The sequence below is a fragment of the Rhineura floridana genome, chromosome 8, assembly GCF_030035675.1.
Source record: "Rhineura floridana isolate rRhiFlo1 chromosome 8, rRhiFlo1.hap2, whole genome shotgun sequence".
Taxonomy (NCBI): Eukaryota; Metazoa; Chordata; class Lepidosauria; order Squamata; family Rhineuridae; genus Rhineura; species Rhineura floridana.
Window position 1 is genome coordinate 109,106,640 of NC_084487.1, and position 22,205 is coordinate 109,128,844.

Here is a 22,205-nt window from a genome sequence, read left to right on the forward strand (position 1 = left end):
TATATCTCCATTGGCTTTAATGGTTAGAAACCCTACCACAGGTAGACTAAATAAAATGTTTAAATTAGATATTTAAAATATAGGTGCAGTTATTCAAATAACAGGTTTTCAATTTAAATTTGATGCGCTACTTATATTTTGGACTTAATTATGATCGTCAAGCTGTGATTATTATTGAAACATGTTGGATCTAGATCTCCTATATGAGATCCCACATTAGTTTTTTCTCTAGAATATGGGAGGCCAGCAGTGTTACTAGCCTCAGATTTCCCAGGAACAAGAAGCCCACTAATCTCAAGCAAACTCACTCTGTAACAAAAATGTTGCTTTGACAATAAGAAACAGGAGTGGTTCTCCTTATTGTCAGCCTTTTTATTATAAAAATATATATTTTATGGTACAATAAAACAAGACGAATCAGAAATATCAAAATAAGAATGGATAAAATTCAATAGGCCATACAAATACAATTAAGTCATTTCCCTTGTCTTAGCCCCAGTCATAGTATTAAAGCAGGCAGTCAGGAGCACAAGAGAACTAAGATGATGATTTTTTCCTCCCATCTCAGTCTGTACCAGCAGCGCTTCTTGCTCTTGTGCTTGTAACCCTGGCTACTATCACAAAGTGCCTTGCAAAAGTAATCAGACCCCTGACCAATGCTCTCATATTGTAAATGTAAATGTACTGCCTTCAAGTCGATTCTGACTTATGGCGACCCTATGAATGGGGTTTTCATGAGGCTGAGAGGCAGTGACTGGCCCAAGGTCACCCAGTGAGCTTCTTGGCTGTGTGGGGATTCGTAGTCCAGCACCTTAACCACTACACCACACTGAATTACAAATGGTACATAGTAATTTCATTCTGTACGATATTTTATTTTAAAACACTGAAACTCAAAAAACCTAGAAAATTTAATTTTTGACTAATTACCAATCTCCCCTTCTTGGGCAAGGTTTTTGAATGCATGGCTGCAGACCAGATCCAGGTTCTCTTGGATGAAACCAATTTTCTGTATCCATTTCAATTGGGGCTTAGTTCTGGTTTTGCATGGAAACTGCCTTGGTCCTCCCATATTATGACGTATGCAGGGAGAGAGACAGGGGAAGTTTGTTCCTGTTAATTCTCCTTGATCTCTCAGCCGTTTTTGATACCATCAACCATGGTATTATTCTGGAGTGGTTGTCCAAGTTGGAGGTGGGCAGCACTGCTTTGTAGTGGTTCCAGTCCTACCTGGATGGTAGTTTTTAGACTTGGGGAATACTGTTCAGCCCAATGGAACCTTCAATGTGGGGTTCTGCAGGATTATATTCTATCCCCTATGATTTTTTAATACAGTATCTACATTAAACTGCTGAGTGGGGTCATCTGGAGTTTTGGAGTACATTGTCAGCAATATTTATTATTTATTTGTTTATTATTAGATTTATATTCTGCCCTTTCTCCCAGTAGGAGCCCAGAGTGGCAACATCAGCAAAATGCTGAAGACACAGCTCTACTTCTTTACATGTGCAGGTAGGGCAGTGGATGTGCTAAATTGGTGTCTTGCCCCAGTAATGGACTGGATGAGAGCCAATAAACTGAAGCTTAATCCAGACAAGACAGAGGTACTGTTAGTGGGTGGTTCTCCAGACTGGATGGATGGGTTGTGACTTGCTCTGGATGGGGTTACATCTCTCTGAGGGAGCAGGTATGTAGCTTGGGAATACTCCAGGATCCATTACTGTCACTTGAGGTTCAAGTAGCCTCGGTGGTGTGGAGTGTCTTCCATCATCTTCAACTGGTGGCTCAGCTGTGTGCCTGTCTGGACAGGAATAGCCTGTTGTCTATACTCTGGTGACCTCTAGGTTAGACTAATGTGCTATATGTGGTGCTGCCTTTAAAGATGGTTTGGAAACCAGCTGGTGCAGGATTTGGCGGCCAGATTGCTCACCTGGATAGGTTTGTCCACATATATAACAATAATGGCATGATTGCACTGGCTACCAATTAGTTTCCAGGCTCAATTCACAGTGCTGGCTTTAATTTATAAAGCATTATGCAGCTCAGGACCTCAAGGACTACCTCTCCCCATATGAACTGACCTTGACCCTGCATGTCATCTGAGGCCCTTCTTCCTCTATGGGAGGCAACATGGGAACAGGCCTTTTCAGTGGTGGCCCCCCTCCACTGATCTCCCTGGAATGATCTCCCTGGGGAGGCACAACTGGTGCCATCTTTGGCACCAGGCAAAGCCCTTCCTCTTCAACCAGGCCTTTGGCCCTTGATGTGTGGTGTCCCAGCTACTCTTTCTGTATTTGATGGGTTTTAAGCTTTCAGTAAGTTCAGTAAGCTTTTGACCAGTATGTATGCATTTGTTTGGCTTTTAATGTATTGACAAGTTCTAGATTTTATTGACTATGTTTTTATCTGGGTTTTAAAGTTGCTTTGAGTCATTTCAGTGAGAAAAAATCGTAACAAATACAAAAAAATTCTCAAATGAGCCAAAAAAAGCTTAAGAGTAGGGATGGAAAGATCTGTCATTTTGGTTCTCTCAATTTCTGTTTTCCTATAATCAGTTCTCCACATTTCTGCAGCAATTTGCATTTTTTTAAAAAAAAATCCTTATGAAAATTCTCCAACATTCTAGTGCAAATTTCTCCTAATAAACAGTTTTGTATGCAGTTTTGACTGATGTACACATTTTTCCAGCATTTTCTCATCTAATGCATTTTTGTATGTTATTTTCACTTATAAATTCATTTTTATGTATACTTTCCCCTAATATATGCATTTCTGTAAACATTGGTTGGTGAACTCTATTACAAAATTCAAATAAGTGTAAATTTCAAACAACGGCTGTGTTTCGGTTTTCATCTTGTTTCAGAAAGTGCAGATTTGATAGATTTGGCTTGAAATGTGAACTGAATCAAATTTCTCTCCCCTAATTAAGAGCCACTAATTTAGAAGGATACCTCATACAGAGTTGGCAGAATGTGAAGTGGTAGACAGTGCAAATTTGAAATACACTGCCCAACATAAAAATGCCTTCCTCGTATAAAACTAGCAAGTCATGGAGAAAGCTTCTATCCCAACCTTTTCCCTGCTTGTGCTGGTTTTCTTCTTACAGGAGGTTTGTTTGCTTGCTTTTAATAAAAAAGGCAACTATTCAGCAATGGCATTCTCCATCTCCCTCCCAAAGTGATACAGTCTACCCAACCACCTTGGTCCTTTTGCGTTTACAAACCCGGAAAGTCTATTAGCATCAGCATTTATTGCATATCCTTCACCCAGAGGTCCCAGGGCGCTAACAACAACCTTAAAATACAGGGTTAAAAATAAAAACCAGAACTACAAACTAGAACGGGTCCTAAAAATATAAGGCCAGGGTAAACAGGTGGGTCTTTAGCATTCGCTTAACGCAGTACAATGAGGTTGCCAGAGGCACCTTGGCGGGAAGGGGGTTCCACAATTTAGACTGCCACAGAGAAAGCCCTCTCCCAGGTGCCCCACCTACCCACCCCCATCTTCTCAGGGTGGTGGAGCTACCAAACGTGCCGTTTGTTGCAGATCCTATCTCCCCTTCCTTACAGGGAAGTGTTTAGCTAGCGACTCTTGAGGGAAGGCGTGACAATGGATTCGGACGATAACAAACCCTCCCATTTGCTGTTTGGCTCCGTCTCCCGCCCTCCCACTTACGGTTGGCTCCGTCATTTGGCCGCCCGCCCTTCTGCAGCCTCAGCAGGCTCGACTCCCCTCCCCCTCTGCAGGTTCCGCCGCCATCAAGCCGAATCGTGTGCTCAGGAGGGAACCCCGAGAGCCTGGGAAGGCCAGACGAAGCTGCGAGACTTTGGACGTCTCTCACCTCCACATTCCCTGTCCCGGGTGATGATGAGAGAAGTGAAAGGGTTGGAGGAGCGCTTATTAGAAAGCGGGGTTAAAATATATAAGTTCCTTCGCGTCCCGCCTTCTCCAAACTGAAACTGCTGTGAAGGCTTTCCCACAGAATCGTGCGCGGCACAGAGGGGAAGTTTTAAGTGTGAAATAGCCCGTTGACTAGTATTATGCTCGGTGTAGGTTTCCTTATCCCCGGGGTGAGGAGAATGAAATATATTCCCGAAATGAACCACGCAGTCCTGGATAATACCAATCGTTACAGAACAGTATCAGATTTAGACTGAACTCGCCTCTACGCTTTAGCTGACAAACACGGGGAGGGATGGGCAGCTAAGGGATGATTGAAGAATGAACTTCCGGGGTCCTTCCCTTCTCACTCTCTTCGGAAGGTCCCTTTTGACTAAACCGCTTTCTAGTATGTTGCCCAATTTAAACTAGCACCCTTGAAGCTCTTGTCATCCTGTTTTGGAAACGGGTTGTTGCGGCCACTTAAGCAAAAGTTTCACAGCCTTTTTCTCCCTAATTGTATATTTTGAAACCATGGTCAGCTAATTGGGGCTTTTCTTCTCTACAGATCCCTCAAAGATAAGATGACTTTTCAGTGGACTGCTGTTGCAGCCTTTTTGTATGCTGAAATAGCAATATTATTGTTACTCTGCATCCCCATAATTTCTCCTCTGAGGTGAGAATATGCACATGTGAAATGGCTGACTTTTCATAATAGTATTAATGATAATGAGGACATGCTAGAGTACAGTTCTGTGATATTGGGAGCATGATTTAAGACTGCATTATTACTATTGTAACATTCACTAACAGGCAAAAAAACCTTGTGGTTTAAGAATGTACCTATAGCCAACAGATATTTCCATCAAACTTTAAAAAACGGGAATTGGGCAGCTATAGTGAATGCACCAGGGGAGCAGAAGACCTGACCTCCTCTCTGAGATACTGGACTGCCCTACAAATTTGTCAAAATGCAAACACCATTTGGGTTGGTCTTTCACAGTCCAGTCCACTTGCTGTGTAGCTTGGAAGAATTTGGTAACATGTGCCTCTGAGCATATGGTGAGTGGTGGCAATACCTGCCATCTCCTAAGATGGAGAATTACATTTTTGTATGTTTGTTGGTGTTCTTCTTACTTTGTTTCTTTCCTGTGTTACTAATGTTTCTACAGAGAATCTAAATTAGAAAAGTTTATTTCCCTCATTATTCATCCTAGAAATCTGTGTCAAATTTATTTTTATTAATTTCAAAGTCTTTTTATTGGTCAATGTCATATGATGGTGAAGACAGCCTTTTGTGTTTGAAATTGGAGATTATGTTCTATTTCTGTTTTGGGTGCATTAACAGTTGAATCTGAAACTGCAGTTTGATGTAAAATCAGACTGATTACAGTATGTTGCTACTTCAGGAAGGACTCTAGCTGTTGGAAAAAACAACCTTAGCCTGCCCAAGATGCATGTTTTCAGGCTGGTATGTTTAAACCACTTCATTTAAGACAAGGTGGGCGCGGTCAATTAAAAACATAGAGCACACATAGAATATATTTCACCTCCCACTGTTTCATCTTGTGTAAACTGAGACACTCCTGATGTCCACTGGAGACTATTCTGCAGAATAGTCAGTGCCATTATTCCATAATTATTTTTGGACTTTTTTAGTGTAAATTTTGCAGTGTCGCTGTATTTCACATATTCACAGAAATAGAAGCAAAAGAAAATGATTTCCTATAGGAAACTTCACTGAAATTGCAAAGTAAATCAGACATATTTAAAGTGACTATCTGAACTATGTCAACTGCCTTAATAATGTTTCTTCTTCCCTGCTAAAACAAGATCAGCACATCACATGTCTTGTTTCTATTATTTGGGCTGATTGCAGTTGCTGCCACCACTCACCACATGCTCAGAGGCACATGTTACCAAATCCAAGCTAAACAGGAAGCCCATTGGATTGTGATTATGTTTGCATTTTGACAAATTTGTAGGGCAGTACAATATCTCAGAGAGGAGGTCAGGTGTCCTGCTCCCGTAGTGCATTCACTATAGCTGCCCAATTTCCCTGCTTTTTAAAGTTCGATAGAAATATCTGTGGGCTATAGGTACATTCTTAAACCACAAGGGTTTTTTTGCTTATTAGTGAATTTCTCTGCTTTTTAATCCGGGAGGTATGAAATGGGATCCTGTGCAAGCGAGCTGAGAATGGATTGATCATTTGCATGTTTATTGAGTCCAGTGGGATTTATTCCCCTGCAATCATGCTGAGGATAGGTGAAACTGACCACAGGGGATGGGGAAGAGGAGGAGGGAGGGGAGGGGGGAGCAAGAAGGAGGGGGAGGGGAGAAGAAGGACAGGTTTGATCATTTGCATGTTTATTGAATTCAGTGAGATTTACTCCCGTGCAATCATGAGAAAGAAGGAAGAGGGGAGGGGAGGAGAGGAGGAAGGGAGAGGAGGGGGAGGGAGGGGAAAGCCAGGTCTGATCATTTGCATGCTTATTGAGTTCAATGGGACTTACTCCTATGTAATCATGGTTAGGATAGGTAAACTGACCATGGGGGAGGAGTGGAGGGAAGGAGAAAGAGTGGGGAGTGGAAGGAGGGGGACAGGGAAGGAAAGGATGGGAGGGGGAGGGGCAGGGGAGGACAGGTTTGATCATTTGCATGCTTATTGAGTTCAGTGGTATTTATTCCTGTGCAGACATATTAAGAGAGGTAATACTGACCAGGGGGAGGGGGAGGGGACTGGAAGGGAAGGAAGGGGCAAGAGGGAGGAGATAGGAAGGAGAAGAAGGGAGAGTGGGTTTGATCAGTTGCATACTTTTTTAGTTCAGTGGGATTTATTTCTGTGCAGTCATGTTTGAAAATGGAAATGGACTGCCTTCAAGTCGATCCCGAGTTATGGTGACCCTATGAATAGGGTTTTCATGGTAAACGGTATTCAGAGGTGGTTTTACCATTGCCTTCCTCTGAGGCTGAGAGGCAGTGACTTGCCCAATGTCACTCAATGAGCTTCATGACTATGTGGGGATTCGAACCCTGGTCTCCCAGGTCATAGTCCAACACTGACTTGGGGGAGGGGCAGGGAGAGGAGGAGGAGGGGGAAGGTAGGAGATTGGCTGGGTGGGCACTGGGTAGAGGGGAAGCCCCTTTCCTTTCCAAAAGGAAAACATTGTGAAAGTATCATTGCTTTTCAGGGTTTCCCCCACCTTTCTATTCTACAGCAGGCACATGTAGCCTCCCACCCAAATTTAAACGAAAGCTGTCCCTGACCGTTTCCACACCAGACCTTTATTTCACTTTAGACAGTCATGCCTTCTCTCAAAGAATCCTGGGAAGTGTAGTTAGTGAAGGATGCTGAGAGTTGTTAGGAGATGCCGTGTTCCCCTCACAGACCTTCAATCAGAGCCGCTGACTGTTAAACCAGTCTGGCCACTGGAGCCCTCTTGGAGTAGGAGTCTCCTCTCAGCACCCTTCACAAACGACACTTCCCAGAATTCTCTGAGGGAAGCCATGACTGTCTCATGTGAAATCAAAGTCTGGTGTGTGTGTGGCCCCCTGATTAGCCAAGCCCAGCAGCTGGGAGTCTGGCTTTTAGAACACTGACAGTTGGTTCTTACTGAACATGCCCGACATTATCATTGAGTTCAAGCCAAAATTTATTAAATTAATTAAAAATCAGCGAGGCATTTTTTAAACTGCAGAAGATAAAGGTCAGAGTATGGGGCAAGGTCAGTAACAGGATTACAGGTACTCTGTGAACATGGCTGTTTTTTAATGAAATTCAACAGATTATGAGAACTTGTGAGAGAAAGAAGTCCAAAAGGGCTCTGGGGTTTTTTTCTCTCTCTTTAGTCTTTGAACTCTCAATTCTTTCTGACTGTTTTGTTTATCACCATTAAAATTTACAGGGTTATTAAGCAAGTGTTTCTGAGTTCAGAACTAGTAAGTTCTGTAAGGTTTTGTTTTGAGATGAGCTTGTGGGAAGCATCAGAATGGGAAGGGGGAGTATTTTTAATTTAAAGATCCACAGTGGCTATAGTATACAGCCACTCTCGTAGCTGTATAATTTTGTGTTATAAATCTTATGTTTGAAAAACTAGCCAGCAGGGCTATGGAGTCGGAGTCAGAAGCAATTTTGGGTGGAGTTGGAGTCGGAAGCAATTTTGGGTGGAGTCGGAGTTGGTAGAAATGTACGGACTCCGATTTCAAGATAAAATTAATATTTTAATATTAATATTAATTTATTAATATTAATACATTAATATGCATTTGCCATTTATGAAGGAGTTGGAGTCGGACAGTAGAAAAATAGAGGAGTCGGAGTCAAAGGTTTGACATACTGACTCCACAGCCCTGCTAGCCAGTCATCCATATTTATAAGTTTAGGAGCATTTAAAATAATTGGTTTGATAACTGTACTGTTTGTACCAGCGGGTAGTATGTATTCATTTGCTACAAGCGGTCTTCATTTCATTTTTGCATAAGAGAAAAAACAGTTGTGATGAGCCTACTCAAAGCGATGAATAAAGTAAGTGACACTCTTTCTAGTGAATCTAAGGCTATAATCCATTACACACTTACCTGGGAGTAAGTCCCACTGAACCCAATGGAGCTGAGTAGACATACATTGGATTGCACTGTAAGGCCCTGTACAAAAAGCACTGGTGATAAGAGAATCACAATGGCATCTTTAATAAATGTATTTATTATTATTTGTAAGTAGGTAGCATCATCAGTAGTTAATATTTTAAGTAAGTCCATATTATGGTTGTTTGTTTTAAAATCTTCAAACTACTTTTCTAAAGTTTGATGCATCTTCTGCAGTAATCTGAACAAAAACATAAAAGCATGGTAGGCATTGAAATTGTTGTGTAAAGTTTTCAGGAGGTAATCGTGAAAGTTATAGCTCCATCTCTCACGTGGTAGTAAGGTTCATACAGGTGTTTTACTGGTGAGGATCAGAGGAGGTAGTTAGAAATGTGGCCGTTGCTCAAAATTAACTTTGACAATAGTAATTGGTAGTGGTCCATTGCTAGTAGTGATATATTAGGATTTTGTGTTCATGATAGTAGTGTTCTTCCTTGAATCATAGCTGCTGCCCTGCTTGTTTATATATTCTCCCAACAGGACTTAACAAGTTAAATCATCAACATTAATAAGAGGTTGTGTATATGAAATCTAAGAAAAAGCAAAGATAATTGGCCTGGAGAGCTCTTATAACAGAAAGTAGAAGAGATGAATCAGAAGGAAAGAAGCAGGATCATGCCAGACTTTTGCCCTCCTATAGTTGTTTTCTTAGTTAATGTTGTTTACTCCCAGGAAAGATTGCAGCCTCAGAGCTCTAAATGGGTTTTCAAAACTCACCAGTTCCTCGTTTGGCAATCAGTATCCTTGAACAAGGAAGGTACACTAATTTGGATTTGGATATCCATGGATAGCAGGCCTATTACCTGACTTCTGGCCCAATCAGAATATCTATATAATGTTGGCAGATTCACAAGAGTGATATTCAGCCTTCCTTCTTAACTGCTTATGATTGGTTAAGAGACCTGTTTCACTTTGGGAGATGTAGGTTTAGAGTTGATTTTTCTGCTAGGCCAGCCAGAGCTGGGCAATATGAAGCCTACAGATCAGATGCTTCCTCTTTTTTTTAAAAAAAGTAACATAATAATGCTGTCCCTCATAGATGCAGCAAAGTAGTTGAGATGTTGAGGCTGCAGTAGAATGAGGTGATTAGAATGGGCTGTAATACTTCACCCTGTATTTGGGGGATGCAGTTGTTTGAATCCTCCCCTTTGTTAAAAACTTCTTGCAAATAGAAAACTCGTGAAGGGGTGGCGGCAGAGGCATCTTCCTGGTAGCACCACTGTTCTCGTTGGGACTGGATGAGTTTGTCACAGCAAAGTTGAGGAACCTCTGAGTTGGAGGCAGCCCCACAGGTGTGCACAACCTGTGGGGCTGTTGCCACATCATTGCAGCTTCCCCCAACCTCTTCGCTTCACTACATCATATCCCTGTCCCAACAAGCACAGCATCTGTGGCGGGAGGACACCACTTCCTCTTGCTCATGAACCACTTCTGAGAGAACTGTTGAGATCATGTACAAGTAGAAGAAAGGCATGAAAACATTAATCTTCAGATATTGTCATAGATGGTTTTGCAGTTGTCTTTTTGGCTCTACAAGTGGCCGAGATAAGAAATTGTGTAGGACCAAAGTGGTGGCAATGTATTTTAAATCATGCTTGAAGAAGTTGCTAGACGGAAAACATTTCTTTCTCTCTCCAGTACCTATCAGGATTAAAGTGTGAGAACAAAATTAAGTATTATGACTTACATATACTTAGGGTGACTAGATGCAATAGAGGGCAGGTATACTGTACCTTTACCAATGTTTTTGATGATGCCCTATTACTGAGATAGTTTTACTAAGATAATTGAAGGTGTGATTTAAATAAACACATCAAGGGATTTTCATCTTCAGAATAAGGCTTTAAGAGGATCTGAAAGCATCAAATAAGTCTCAGTAAACCTGAATGCTAAAGATACCTAGTCTGTCTCATTAGAATGATCTAAACAGGCTTGGCAGATCCAGACTGAATATCTGTCTGCATCGCTGTAGCTGCAATGTGATGGACAAAGCTGCACCTGGTAAAATTCTCTGTTTGATGCAGCTCTTGAAGATACAGAAGCTGCCTCAGGTTTTGGGTCCATTAACCTTGTCTGTACTATATTTCAGAGTTTTAGATATACATGAAAACAATAAGGAAGTTGTATTTTAATATCAAGCTGTGCTGTAATTTAAAAAGCTGCTGAAAAATAATTAAACTGATTTTACTGTGCCATTGAAAAATGCTAACATAATTGTCTTGTTACTATTTAAGCTTCTTTGAAACACTGCAATTCTATTTTATAGGTGGCAGAAGATTTTTATGGTTTCTGTATGGAATAAAATTACAAACTATTGGAACAAGGCATTCCTTGCAATTATAATTCTATTAATTGTTTTATTTCTTGGTAAGTAGGAAATCTGTTTTGTATCCATTGGTATTTATTTGCATGTTAGTGAACATAGGAAAACATATTTGTTGGGGTTAGTAAATATAACAATGTGCTATTTTGCTGCAAACAACTTGGGAAGCTAAACAAAAAGATGGTGTTACACATTTTGAACTGGAGGTTATGCTAGCATCGTATTAGATAATGAAACAGGATTCAGATTTGATATGGGAGACCCAATGAACATTTGAAGCATGAAGTGATTTTAAAATAATCAGTAGGTGGCACTATTCCTCTTTGTGTGTGTGTGTGTGTGTTACGTGCCTCCAAGTTGATTACGACTTACGGTGACCTATAAATCAGTGACCTCCAATGGCATTTGTTATAAACTACCCTGTTGAGATCTTGTAAGTTCAGGTCTGTGGCTTCCTTGATGGAATCAATCCATCTCTTTGGCCTTCCTCTTTTTCTACTCCCTTCTGTTTTTCCCAGCATTATTGTCTTTTCTAGTGAATCATGTCATCTCATTATGTGTCCAAAGTATGATAACCTTAGTTCCATCATTTTAGCTTCTAGTGATAGTTCTGGTTTAATTTGTTCTAACACCCAGTTATTTATCTTTTTTGCTGTCCATGGTATGCACAAAACTCTCCTCCAACACCACATTTCAAATGAGTTCAAATGAGTTGATTTAACTCTTTAGTTAAGTTTGATCTAATGCCATGAGGAAAACAGCTGTGGGGTTTCTGGGAATTTTACAGAGCTTTGTCATCATTGACTTGATTTTGTTTTTGGAGGGGAAAAGGGAAATACCATGGCATTTTAAAACTACTGATAAATATTAAGTTGAGTTATTTCCTGATTATTATAAAGTTAGCTATAATCTGTTTCATTCATACTGTAAAAGCTTACATTGCTTGAGTGCTATATGTTAAACATTCGTTATGGAAATTCATCATTTTAAGTTGAATATAAAAAGATTATTACTGTAATATAAAACTGTCTTATCAGAAAGCTTTTTGCAGGCTTATTATAGATCATTTTTGTGGTCACTATTTGTATTGCATGAAACAAACACAATCCTAATTTCTTGATCTTTCCTGTTGAAGGGGTTAGAATATGGTGGAGGTGCCCTTCACTGACCTCCACCAGGTTCCACTGGAGGAGGGATCCAGAGTTACAGAAGTTCCCTCTGTGCCTTCTCAAAGCACAGCATGTCTGTAGCTACTTCCAGTGATATTCTCTCTGCCAGTAGCCATCATAGGTGTGTTAAGTGTTAAATCCCAGCCTTTCTATCCTAACACCAATATGTGCTGGTTATTTTTTACATTATTTTCTGATATAACTTTTTTTTACTCTTATTGAAAAAAGTGATGTGCAAAGCTTCTCAAAGTAGAAGCTTTGCATACAATGCTGAACTAATAGCTAAAAGAAGGCACTGGAAAATTAAGCATAACTTTTTTTTAACTCACAGATGCAGTAAGAGAGGTGAGGAAGTACTCAAACGTTCGCTTAGATAAAACTACACATACAAGTACCAGTGCATTTGATCACATTCAAATGAAACTTTTTAGGTCACAACGAAATCTTTATATCTCCGGATTTTCTCTGTTCCTTTGGCTGTAAGTATAGTTATATACTACGTGTCTCTTATAAGAAACTTGATCCAGAATGAAAAGAGCATGACTTATGCCTCAATTTTGTAAACATTTAAAAATGTGAATTGAATAAATGAAAATGGAGGGAAATAGTAACTTATGGATGTTTGAGAAATAGAGATTTGCTAATGGAAGTAAATGATTAAATGGGATCAATTGAAGTGAAATGGGAAAAATGAATGATACTCAAAAATGCTGTCTTCTGAACTAGTACAGGCTTCTCACAGAATTGTACTACTACACATAATAGAACTAGTTATTTAAAAGCACCCCCTCCTACATCATAATTTTTCTGCACATGAAAGGCTTGCCAATGAAGTTGTTATGCGCACCTCCTATGGTACTGCCCAATAACGGGCTTGTGAGCCTATATGTTTGAATAGGATTGCATTCTTAAATCCTGTACAGAAGGTCTACCAGCTGAAGAGATACAGAATTCAATGCAACAGATACTCTGACAGAATACCTCATATATGCCAGCAGAACCCTTGCAAAACTGCTGAAATGGGGCAGAGTCTTGGGTGGAACATGAGCAACACAAAAGAGGAGCACGCTTACACTATATCCTGTACCCCAGGGTTGGGAAACCCATGGACAGGATGTGGGCCACAGACAGATTTTATCTGACCTTATGGTTCTCCTCGCAAACATAAGCTGATGGTTCAGCAGCAAGGGAAAAGGTTTGACATTGTACAATTGCAGTTCCTCTACAAGAAGATCAAAGCATAGGGGGAAATGTCTCTGCAGATTTGTATTTGTTGCAAGTATGGAAAAAGTAGTCCATGCATTTTGCAAGTGCATGTATGCAATTTTCAGGCTGCAGTTACATTTGAAGTTTGAGGCTTTAAATAGTTGTAAGGCAGGGTTTGGAGTTCAGCGGTGCATTGACCTTATTACATTCTTCTGCTTGGATTACTGAGTTGCATTACCTTGAACTTAAGAACAGCTTGCTGGATCATGCCAGCGGCCCATCTAGCCCAGCACTGTATTCTCACAGTGACAAACCAGATGCTTATGGGAAGCCCACAAGCAGGGACCTAAGCACAAGAGCACTCTCTTATCCCTGTCCTGTGATTTCCCCCAACTAGTGTTCAGAAGCATATTGCCTCCAACCATGGAGGCAGAGCATAACCTTCATGAGTAGTAGCCTTTGATAGCCTTCATGAATTTGCCCAGTCCTGTTGTAAAGCCACCCAAATTGGTGGCCATCACTGCTTGTGGGAGCAAATCCCATGGTTCCCCATCTTTCAGTATGTAAGTAAAAATTCCATAACATTGTGCTGTGTGAAAAAGTACTTTTTTGTCAGTCCTGAATCTTCCAACATTCAACTTCATTGGATGCCCATGACTTCTAGTGCTAGGTGTGAGGGACAAAATCTTTCTCTATCCACTTTCTCCATGCTGTGCATAATTTTATACTGTTCTATAATGTCACCTTACTTGCCTTTCCTCTAAACTAAAAAGTCCCAAGTGCTGCAAGTTTCCTTATAGGGGAGTTGCTCCATCTCCATCATTCCTGTTGCCCTTTTCTGAACATTTTTCCGACTCGGCAATATCTTTTTTGAGGTGAGGTGATCAGAACTGTACACAGTATTCCAAATGTGGTCACACCATAATTTGTATAACATCATTATGATATTGGCAGTATTATTTTCAGTTCTTTTTCCAGTGATCCCTAGGATGGCATGTGCTTTTTTCACAGCTGCTGCACACTGGGTCGACAGCTTGATCAAGCTGTCCATTTTGACCCCAAGGTCTCGTTCCTGTTCAGTCACTGTCAGTTCTTACCCCATGAGTGTATATGTGAAATTAAGATTTTTTTGTACCAACGTGCATAACTTTACACTTCTTTACATTGAATTGCATTTGCCATTTTAATGCCCAGTCTTCACAGTGCCTTTTTATTTTAACAACCCTGAACAATTTAGTATCATTAGCAAACTTGGCCACCTCACTGCTGATTCCTAATTCCCTAAGATCGTTTATGACCAATTTTAAAGAGCCCAGTACTGATACTTGGGGGACTCCACTTTCTACATCCCTCCATTGGGGGAACTGTTCATTTATTCCTACTTTTCTGCTTCCTGTTATTTAACCAGTTCCTGATTAACTGTAGGACCTCTCCTCTTAATCATTGCTGGCTACGCTTACTCAGAAGTCTTTGGTGAGGTATCTTGTGCACAGTCAGGACTGCATGTTACGATTTCCTAGTCTGGTGGAAGAGCCCACGAGCAGCAGCTTTTGTCTCACTGGTGTTGAAACATCTGTGGCTGGGTGCTGCTACTTCTTCTGCCTGGGAGCGGCTATACCTGGTTTCTGTCTCATAAATGCCGGGAGCCGGCCTCCAGCAGCCGAATGGGGAAGCAATAGGCATGAAAGCAGAATCTGAAGGACAAGTTCTGGTGCATGAAGAATTCACTTACATTTATGGAGCAGCTACACAGGTTTTAAAGTGTGGCCCGTGGAAAGATCTCTGGAAAAATGAAAATACTCCCAGACTCTTATTTCCAGTTATCCCAGGTAATCCAGGATTGGCCGGCTATTACTGGACGTTTATACAAACTTTGTACTCTGGCCAGAATCGGCAGTATCCAGTTTGGGTTGTGAGTCATGCTGGACACTGTAAAGTCCCTCATGACATGGAAACGATGGAAGAGACGGATGTTAACAAACTAGATGATGTCTTTGGACTTCATGGGCAAACCGAACACAAGTTGAACTTTCGTTGAAAGAATGTGCCCAAGGATGTGAAATTTGTGCTTGTTGGCCATTCCATTGGTTGTTATATTGCCCTTGAAATGATGAAGGATTCACCAGAACTGGAGATTCTCCACAGTGTGCTGCTGTTCCCTACAATAGAGAGCATGGCTCAGTCCCCACAACACAAGTTCATGACACCTCTGCTCTGCCAGCTATGTTACATTCTGTACATGCCCATATTCCTGATGACTCTTCTCCCAGAAAGAGTCAAAAGCTTCCTGGTGCATTTCGCACTACAAGGACTGAAAAACAACTATGACTCTTCAATTGCAACATCTATAGATCTGATTAATACGGATTGTGTTGCTGCGGGAGTTGGCACCACTGAAAAGACCATGGAGCCACCACCACCCTCATTTGGAATTCTGACATTGAGATGCAAAACATTGCAGGAAAAAGGATGGATGTCTTTTTAAGACAAGGTCTTCAATTCTGAGTTTCTTTCCTGGATATATTTTTTTCTTGACCTTATTTGATATTTAGTTTAATTTTTGTAAATTGTATTGCTTTCATTGATGTATTTTTATACTTTTGTTTATTTTTCTTTGTAAGCCGCCTTGAGGGTCTTTGGCTGAAAGGCGGGATATAAATAAATTTATAATAATAATAATAAAAAATAACAACAACAATATAAAAGGGTGTTGTAGAGCTTTTCCCCCCAAACTTAATTTCTTTTAAAAAAGTGTATGACAAAAATGGAACATGAAACTTTAGCAGAATTTAGCTCCTCTCTATCCTACCAGTTAAAACAGCTAGACTGGTGAGGACTAGGGAGAGGACTTTTTCTATTGTGGCTCCCACTGGAATTCCCTCCCAAACGATCTCTGTCACAACCCCGCTATGATGAGCTTCCACCGGGCCTTGAAGACCTGGCTCTTCAGACAGGCTTTTGGGGTGGGTTAGGTTTTTTATATGTTTGAGATGTTAATGTTTTAATGTATTTGTATGTTTTTATTCTGTACGTCGCCCAGAGTGGCTGGAGAACCAGCCAGATGGGCGACTAATAAATCTAATAAATAAATAAAATAAATTACTAAGAATTAAACGTATGCCTCTGTTTCTGTGAGAAATAGCTTTGTGTGTGTGATGGTGTGTGGGTTTGACCCCTGCCTACACTACTAGAATACAGCCACTGGCAGCTTTCTTCTGGGGTAATGTGTCCCTCTACCTAAAAGGTTCCCCACCCTTTCTGTACCCTTTCAATTGACAGCCGTACCCAGTCATTTTTATGCTGTTTTAGTATTTTCGTATTTGTTTCTCCCTTCTCCTCCTGGGTTCAGCACATACTGAGTTCAGCAGCCATTCTGCTGGCATATAGGCAGTGATTCTCTTTTTTTCAGCCATAATGTGAGTATAGGTTTGTTTGCTCTCTTAGCTGATTTAATGATGAACTGCTACTAGCAAAGCTGAAACTGCCTTTACTGCTGCAGAGTTCAGACAATAAACCAGCAAAAAGAGTGGCTATTAATGAAATGTATTTGTAACATTGTCAGATACTATTTTTGTTTTCTAAATAATTATGAATACATGGAAATAACTGGGGCTCACGTTTGGTGTTTACATTGCAGTGATAAAATGACTTCAAAACATCTGGTCAATCTAGCCCCCTGTTCTGCTAAACTGTAATGTCATTAAAAAAACAGATGGCTTTTCACATCAAAACATCTTTTAGCTTTGTAGTCAACTTTCTTTCAGCACGTAAAGTAAAAATTTAGTAAAGACTTAGAAGATATCACTCAGCTTATATTAATATTGTATTCTATTCTAATGAGTTCATAGTTTTTATGCTTTCTGCAGTGTTCTGAGACGTACCATTTCCCTTATCACTTCATTGGCAAAAGAGATGGGAGCCCAGGCAGCTCTGGGAATGCAAGTAGAAAATACCAATGAAGTTGCCAAGAAGTACTTGGAAGAGAATGAACAACTGCAGCAAGTATGTTTCACAGCTGAATGGTTTTTGTTTTGTTTGTTTATAAGTGTGTTTCACCACTGTGATCCAGTTTGCACATAATTCTAAGCCAAACCATGGCTTAGCATGGACACATGCAAGTTCCTGGAGAGGAGATCACAGCTGCTTTGCTCCTCCTCCAGTGCTGCTGCTGTGCTGTGATCTAAGCCATGGTTTGGTTTAGAATATCTGATCTTTGGCTTGTGATTTGCCTCACTCCAGACAAACTATGAGTTCTAAAGCAGGAACAAACCTTGGATTGGCTTAACGTTGCATGTGAACTAAGCCTGTGGCTGAGATTGAGCTACTTTGGTGAGGGCTTAGGTGTGCATAATGGGAGACACCTCACCCAATCTTATGAAGTTTGAAAGTTTATATTAACTTTTGATCTCAAATAAAAGAAATCTAGTCACACTTTTCAATAATAGCCATGGTTTTTTTTTCAGATTAGTGTGAGGACAGCAGTAATTTGTCCTAAAACCGTAAAACATATTACAGTAATGAGGTTTTGCGTTTTCATTATTCATTTGTCAACTTTCTATGTAGATACTGTAAGGCATTTTTTGAATTTTATTAATATATTTTGCATAGCAGTTTAAAAGGCTTTTATTAATTCATAGGTCTTCTGAAAAAGAATACAGACTTACAAGACCATCAGTCTTTGTAGGGTTTTTTGCGAGAGCTAAAAATACTAAAATGCTTTAAAAAACCTTTATCACAAAACAATAATCTCTTCTTTATAATTTTTCAAACAATAGAAAAGTCATTTTTTTCAAGCAATCTAAAAGTAGAATGAAATGGTTTTAGTTCCCTTCATAGCCCAGAATCTGAGATTGCTTTCCGATAGGCCTGGTCTACTCATGTAGGGGGAACATAGTACTAGAAAGCTTTGCATCACTTAAAGTGAAGGATTCCAGTTTTGAATAACAAGCTGTTCTTGTCTTCTATTTACAGAGAATTTTTAATATAGGAAAGCATTCAAAGTTCTCATCTTCACAAATTTAATCAACTCATTTCATTTCACACACTCACTCATATTCTTAGGTGGTCACTCTGCCATTTTCACTTTGCTGCATATGTAAACCAAGAGTGATTCTACACCTAGTGTTTTGTTTGGTTGCAGTTTATGTGGTACCTACATTAGGCTGATATCAAAACAATTCTCTAGTGTTTCCTCCATGCTGCTTCTGTTTCTCTCTCTCTTCAAACTGCACAAAATCAAGCTTTTGGGGAAAGAACAGAACAGTAACTCAGTCGCAGTTAATAGATTGCCTTAGTGCTGGTTTTGATATGCCCAGTAATGCGTAGGGAAAGTGAGCCTATTGCCGCACTTCTGTACTTCAGCACATCTATATTGCCTTAACAGTCTGTGCCATTTTAGCAGCATGTTTGCTCTTTTGGAATCAGTTGTTTAATTTGCACTACATACTTGCCTATGTATAGATAACAAAATTGTTAAAATATTATCACAGTAGTGCTGAAATGGAAAAAAGGTTTTAGTTGAAATTAAAAAGATGTCTTTTCTTGTTTTACTTTTAACATTTCAAAAAAGTTATTGAAGTAATCATTCAGTAGGACTGAAATAAAAGTGCTTTAACACAAAGTTTACAAATAACTTTTAAAAACTGTACAGGAATAATGATTTTAAAAAAACAGAGTGTGCAAGTGAATTGTCCCACTCCCACCTATTTCATGTCCATTAGTGTGATTGGAGCAGTGTGTGTGAGATATAGATAGATAGATAAATACAGGTAGACAAACACACACACACATATATATATATACAGACAATGTACAATCCCTTCTGAAGTCGAGAAAGGCAACTGCAATTCTTAGTCAAGCAGTGGGGCTTATCTCTCCTCTTTTCCCTCCTGCATGCATCCAAAACCTGCTCTGAAAGGTTGGGGGACCCTCCAGAGTAGATGAGGGGAGCTCGAGAGGGGAGGTGATAAACCTTAAGCCCCATGTTGCAAGCAGATGAACACCTTTGGTGGCAGTTATTGAGATTCCTTTGCTCAAAAGAGCTCTTAATTGAAAGTTAAAGTGGAGGAAGAAAAAGGCAGGGGTAGCAAAGGATGAATGTGCCAAATATGGATAAATGTGGTTGTACTGAACTTGAACAAAATGGAGAACTAACCCCATCTCTTTAACTTGTCAATTGTAAAGTTTTTATCTGTAATTGTAAGTCAACAGTTAATGCTTTTGCTGTACCTGTAACTTTTATTAAGGCATATGTTTATATGTTATTCTAAAAATTATCATAAGAACATAAGAAGAGCCTGCTGGATCAGGCCAGTGGCCCATCCAGTCCAGCATCCTGTTCTCACAGTGGCCAACCAGGTGCCTGGGGGAAGCCCACAAGCAGGACCCGAGTGCAAGAACACTCTCCCCTCCTGAGGCTTCCGGCAACTGGTCTTCAGAAGCATGCCGCCTCTGACTAGGGTGGCAGAGCACAGCCATCATGGCTAGTAGCCATTGATAGCCCTGTCCTCCATGAATTTGTCTAATCTTCCCTTAAAGCCATCCAAGCTGGTGGCCATCACTGCATCTTGTGGGAGCAAATTCCATAGTTTAACTATGTGCTGAGTAAAGAAATACTTCCTTCTGTCTGTCCTGAATCTTCCAACATTCAGCTTCCCTGAATGTCCATGAGTTCTAGAATTATGAGAGAGGAAGAAGAACTTTTCTCTATCCACTTTCTCAATGCCATGCATAATTTTATACACTTCTATCATGTCTCCTCTGACCTGCCTTTTCTCTAAACTAAAAAGCCCCAAATGCTGCAACCTTTCCTCGTAAGGGAGTCGCTCCATCCCCTTGATCATTCTGGTTGCCCTCTTCTGAACCTTTTCCAACTCTAGAATATCCTTTTTGAGATGAGGTGACCAGAACTGTACACAGTATTCCAAATGTGGCCGCACCATAGATTTATACAATGGCATTATGATATCGGCTGTTTTATTTTCAATACCTTTCCTAATTATCGCTAGCATGGAATTTGCCTTTTTCACAGCTGCCGCACACTGGGTCGACATTTTCATCGTGCTGTCCACTACAACCTCGAGGTCTCTCTCCTGGTCAGTCACCGCCAGTTCAGACCCCATGAGCGTATATGTGAAATTAAGATTTTTTGCTCCAATATGCATAATTTTACACTTGTTTATATTGAATTGCATTTGCCATTTTTCCGCCCATTCACTCAGCTTGGAGAGGTCTTTTTGGAGCTCTTCGCAATCCCTTTTTGTTTTAACAACCCTGAACAATTTAGTGTTGTCAGCAAACTTGGCCACTTCACTGCTCACTCCTAATTCTAGGTCATTAATGAACAAGTTGAAAAGTACAGGTCCCAATACCGATCCTTGAGGGACTCCACTTTCTACAGCCCTCCATTGGGAGAACTGTCCGTTTATCTCTGCTTTCTGCTTCTCAACCAATTCCTTATCCACAAGAGGACCTCTCTTCTTATTCCATGACTGCTAAGCTTCCTCAGAAGTCTTTGGTGAGGTACCTTGTCAAACGCTTTTTGAAAGTCTAAGTACACTATGTCCACTGGATCACCTCTATCTATATGCTTGTTGACACTCTCAAAGAATTCTAATAGGTTACTGAGACAGGACTTTCCCTTGCAGAAGCCATGCTGGCTCTGCTTCAGCAAGGCTTGTTCTTCTATGTGCTTAGTTAATCTAGCTTTAATAATACTTTCTACCAGTTTTCCAGGGACAGAAGTTAAGCTAACTGGCCTGTAATTTCCGGGATCCCCTCTGGATCCCTTTTTGAATATTGGCGTTACATTTGCCACTTTCCAGTCCTCAGGCAGGAGGACCCGAGGGACAAGTTACATATTTTAGTTAGCAGATCAGCAATTTCACATCTGAGTTCTTTGAGAACTCTTGGGTGGATGCCATCTGGGCCTGGTGATTTGTCAGTTTTTATATTGTCCATTAAGCCTAGAACTTCCTCTCTCGTTACCACTATTTGTCTCAGTTCCTCAGAATCCCTTCCTGCAAATGTTAGTTCAGGTTCAGGGATCTGCCCTATATCTTCCACTGTGAAGACAGATGCAAAGAATTCATTTAGCTTCTCTGCAATCTGCTTATCGTTCTTTAGTACACCTTTGACTCCCTTATCATCCAAGGGTCTAATCGCCTCCCTAGATGGTCTCCTGCTTTGAATGTATTTATAGAATTTTTTGTTGTTGGTTTTTATGTTCTTAGCAATGTGCTCCTCGAATTCTTTTTTAGCATCCCTTATTGTCTTCTTGCATTTCTTTTGCCAGAGTTTGTGTTCCTTTTTATTTTCTTCATTCAGACAAGACTTCCATTTTCTGAAGGAAGACTTTTTGCCTCTTAAGAGCTTCCTTGACTTTGCTCGTTAACCATGCTGGCATCTTCTTGGCCCTGGCGGTACCTTTTCTGATCTGCGGTATGCACTCCAGTTGAGCTTCTAATATAGTGTTTTGAAACAACTTCCAAGCATTTTCGAGTGATGTGACCCTCTGGACTTTGTTTTTCAGCTTTCTTTTTACCAATCCCCTCGTTTTTGTGAAGTTTCCTCTTTTGAAGTCAAATGTGACCGTGTTGGATTTTCTTGGCAATTGGCCAGTTACATGTATGTTTAATTTAATAGCACTGTGGTCACTGCTCCCAATCGGTTCAACAACACTTACATCTCGCACCAGGTCCCGGTCCCCACTGAGGATTAAGTCCAGGGTTGCCGTCCCTCTGGTCGGTTCCATGACCAACTGGTCTAGGGAATAGTCATTTAGAATATCTAGAAACTTCGCTTCTTTGTCATGACTGGAACACATATGCGGCCAGTCTATGTCCGGGTAGTTGAAGTCACCCATTACTACCACATTTCCTAGTTTGGATGCTTCCTCAATTTCATATCTCATCTCAAGGTCTCCCTGAGCATTTTGATCAGGGGGACGATAGATCGTTCCCAGTATTAAGTTCCTCCTGGGG

General features: G+C 40.5%; 1 protein-coding gene and 1 pseudogene across 3 annotated transcripts in view; both read left to right on the forward strand.

Annotated features, from left to right (window-relative positions):
• Window positions 1-3,688: 3,688 nt before the first annotated feature.
• Window positions 3,689-22,205, forward strand: part of BCAP29 (B cell receptor associated protein 29) — a 43,616-nt gene continuing 25,099 nt past the window's right edge. The window contains exons 1-5 of one of the 3 annotated variants that reach the window (XM_061640364.1): window positions 3,689-3,861; window positions 4,448-4,555; window positions 10,793-10,893; window positions 12,350-12,497; window positions 17,091-17,226. In XM_061640364.1, the coding sequence (XP_061496348.1) occupies window positions 4,464-4,555; window positions 10,793-10,893; window positions 12,350-12,497; window positions 17,091-17,226 (477 nt within the window). In that variant the 5' untranslated portion in view covers window positions 3,689-3,861; window positions 4,448-4,463. The remainder of the gene's footprint in view (window positions 3,862-4,447; window positions 4,556-10,792; window positions 10,894-12,349; window positions 12,498-17,090; window positions 17,227-22,205) is intronic. The other 2 variants (XM_061640366.1, XM_061640363.1) reach the window with 2 other exon arrangements.
• On the forward strand, window positions 14,837-16,872 carry LOC133390805 (lipid droplet-associated hydrolase-like; annotated as a pseudogene).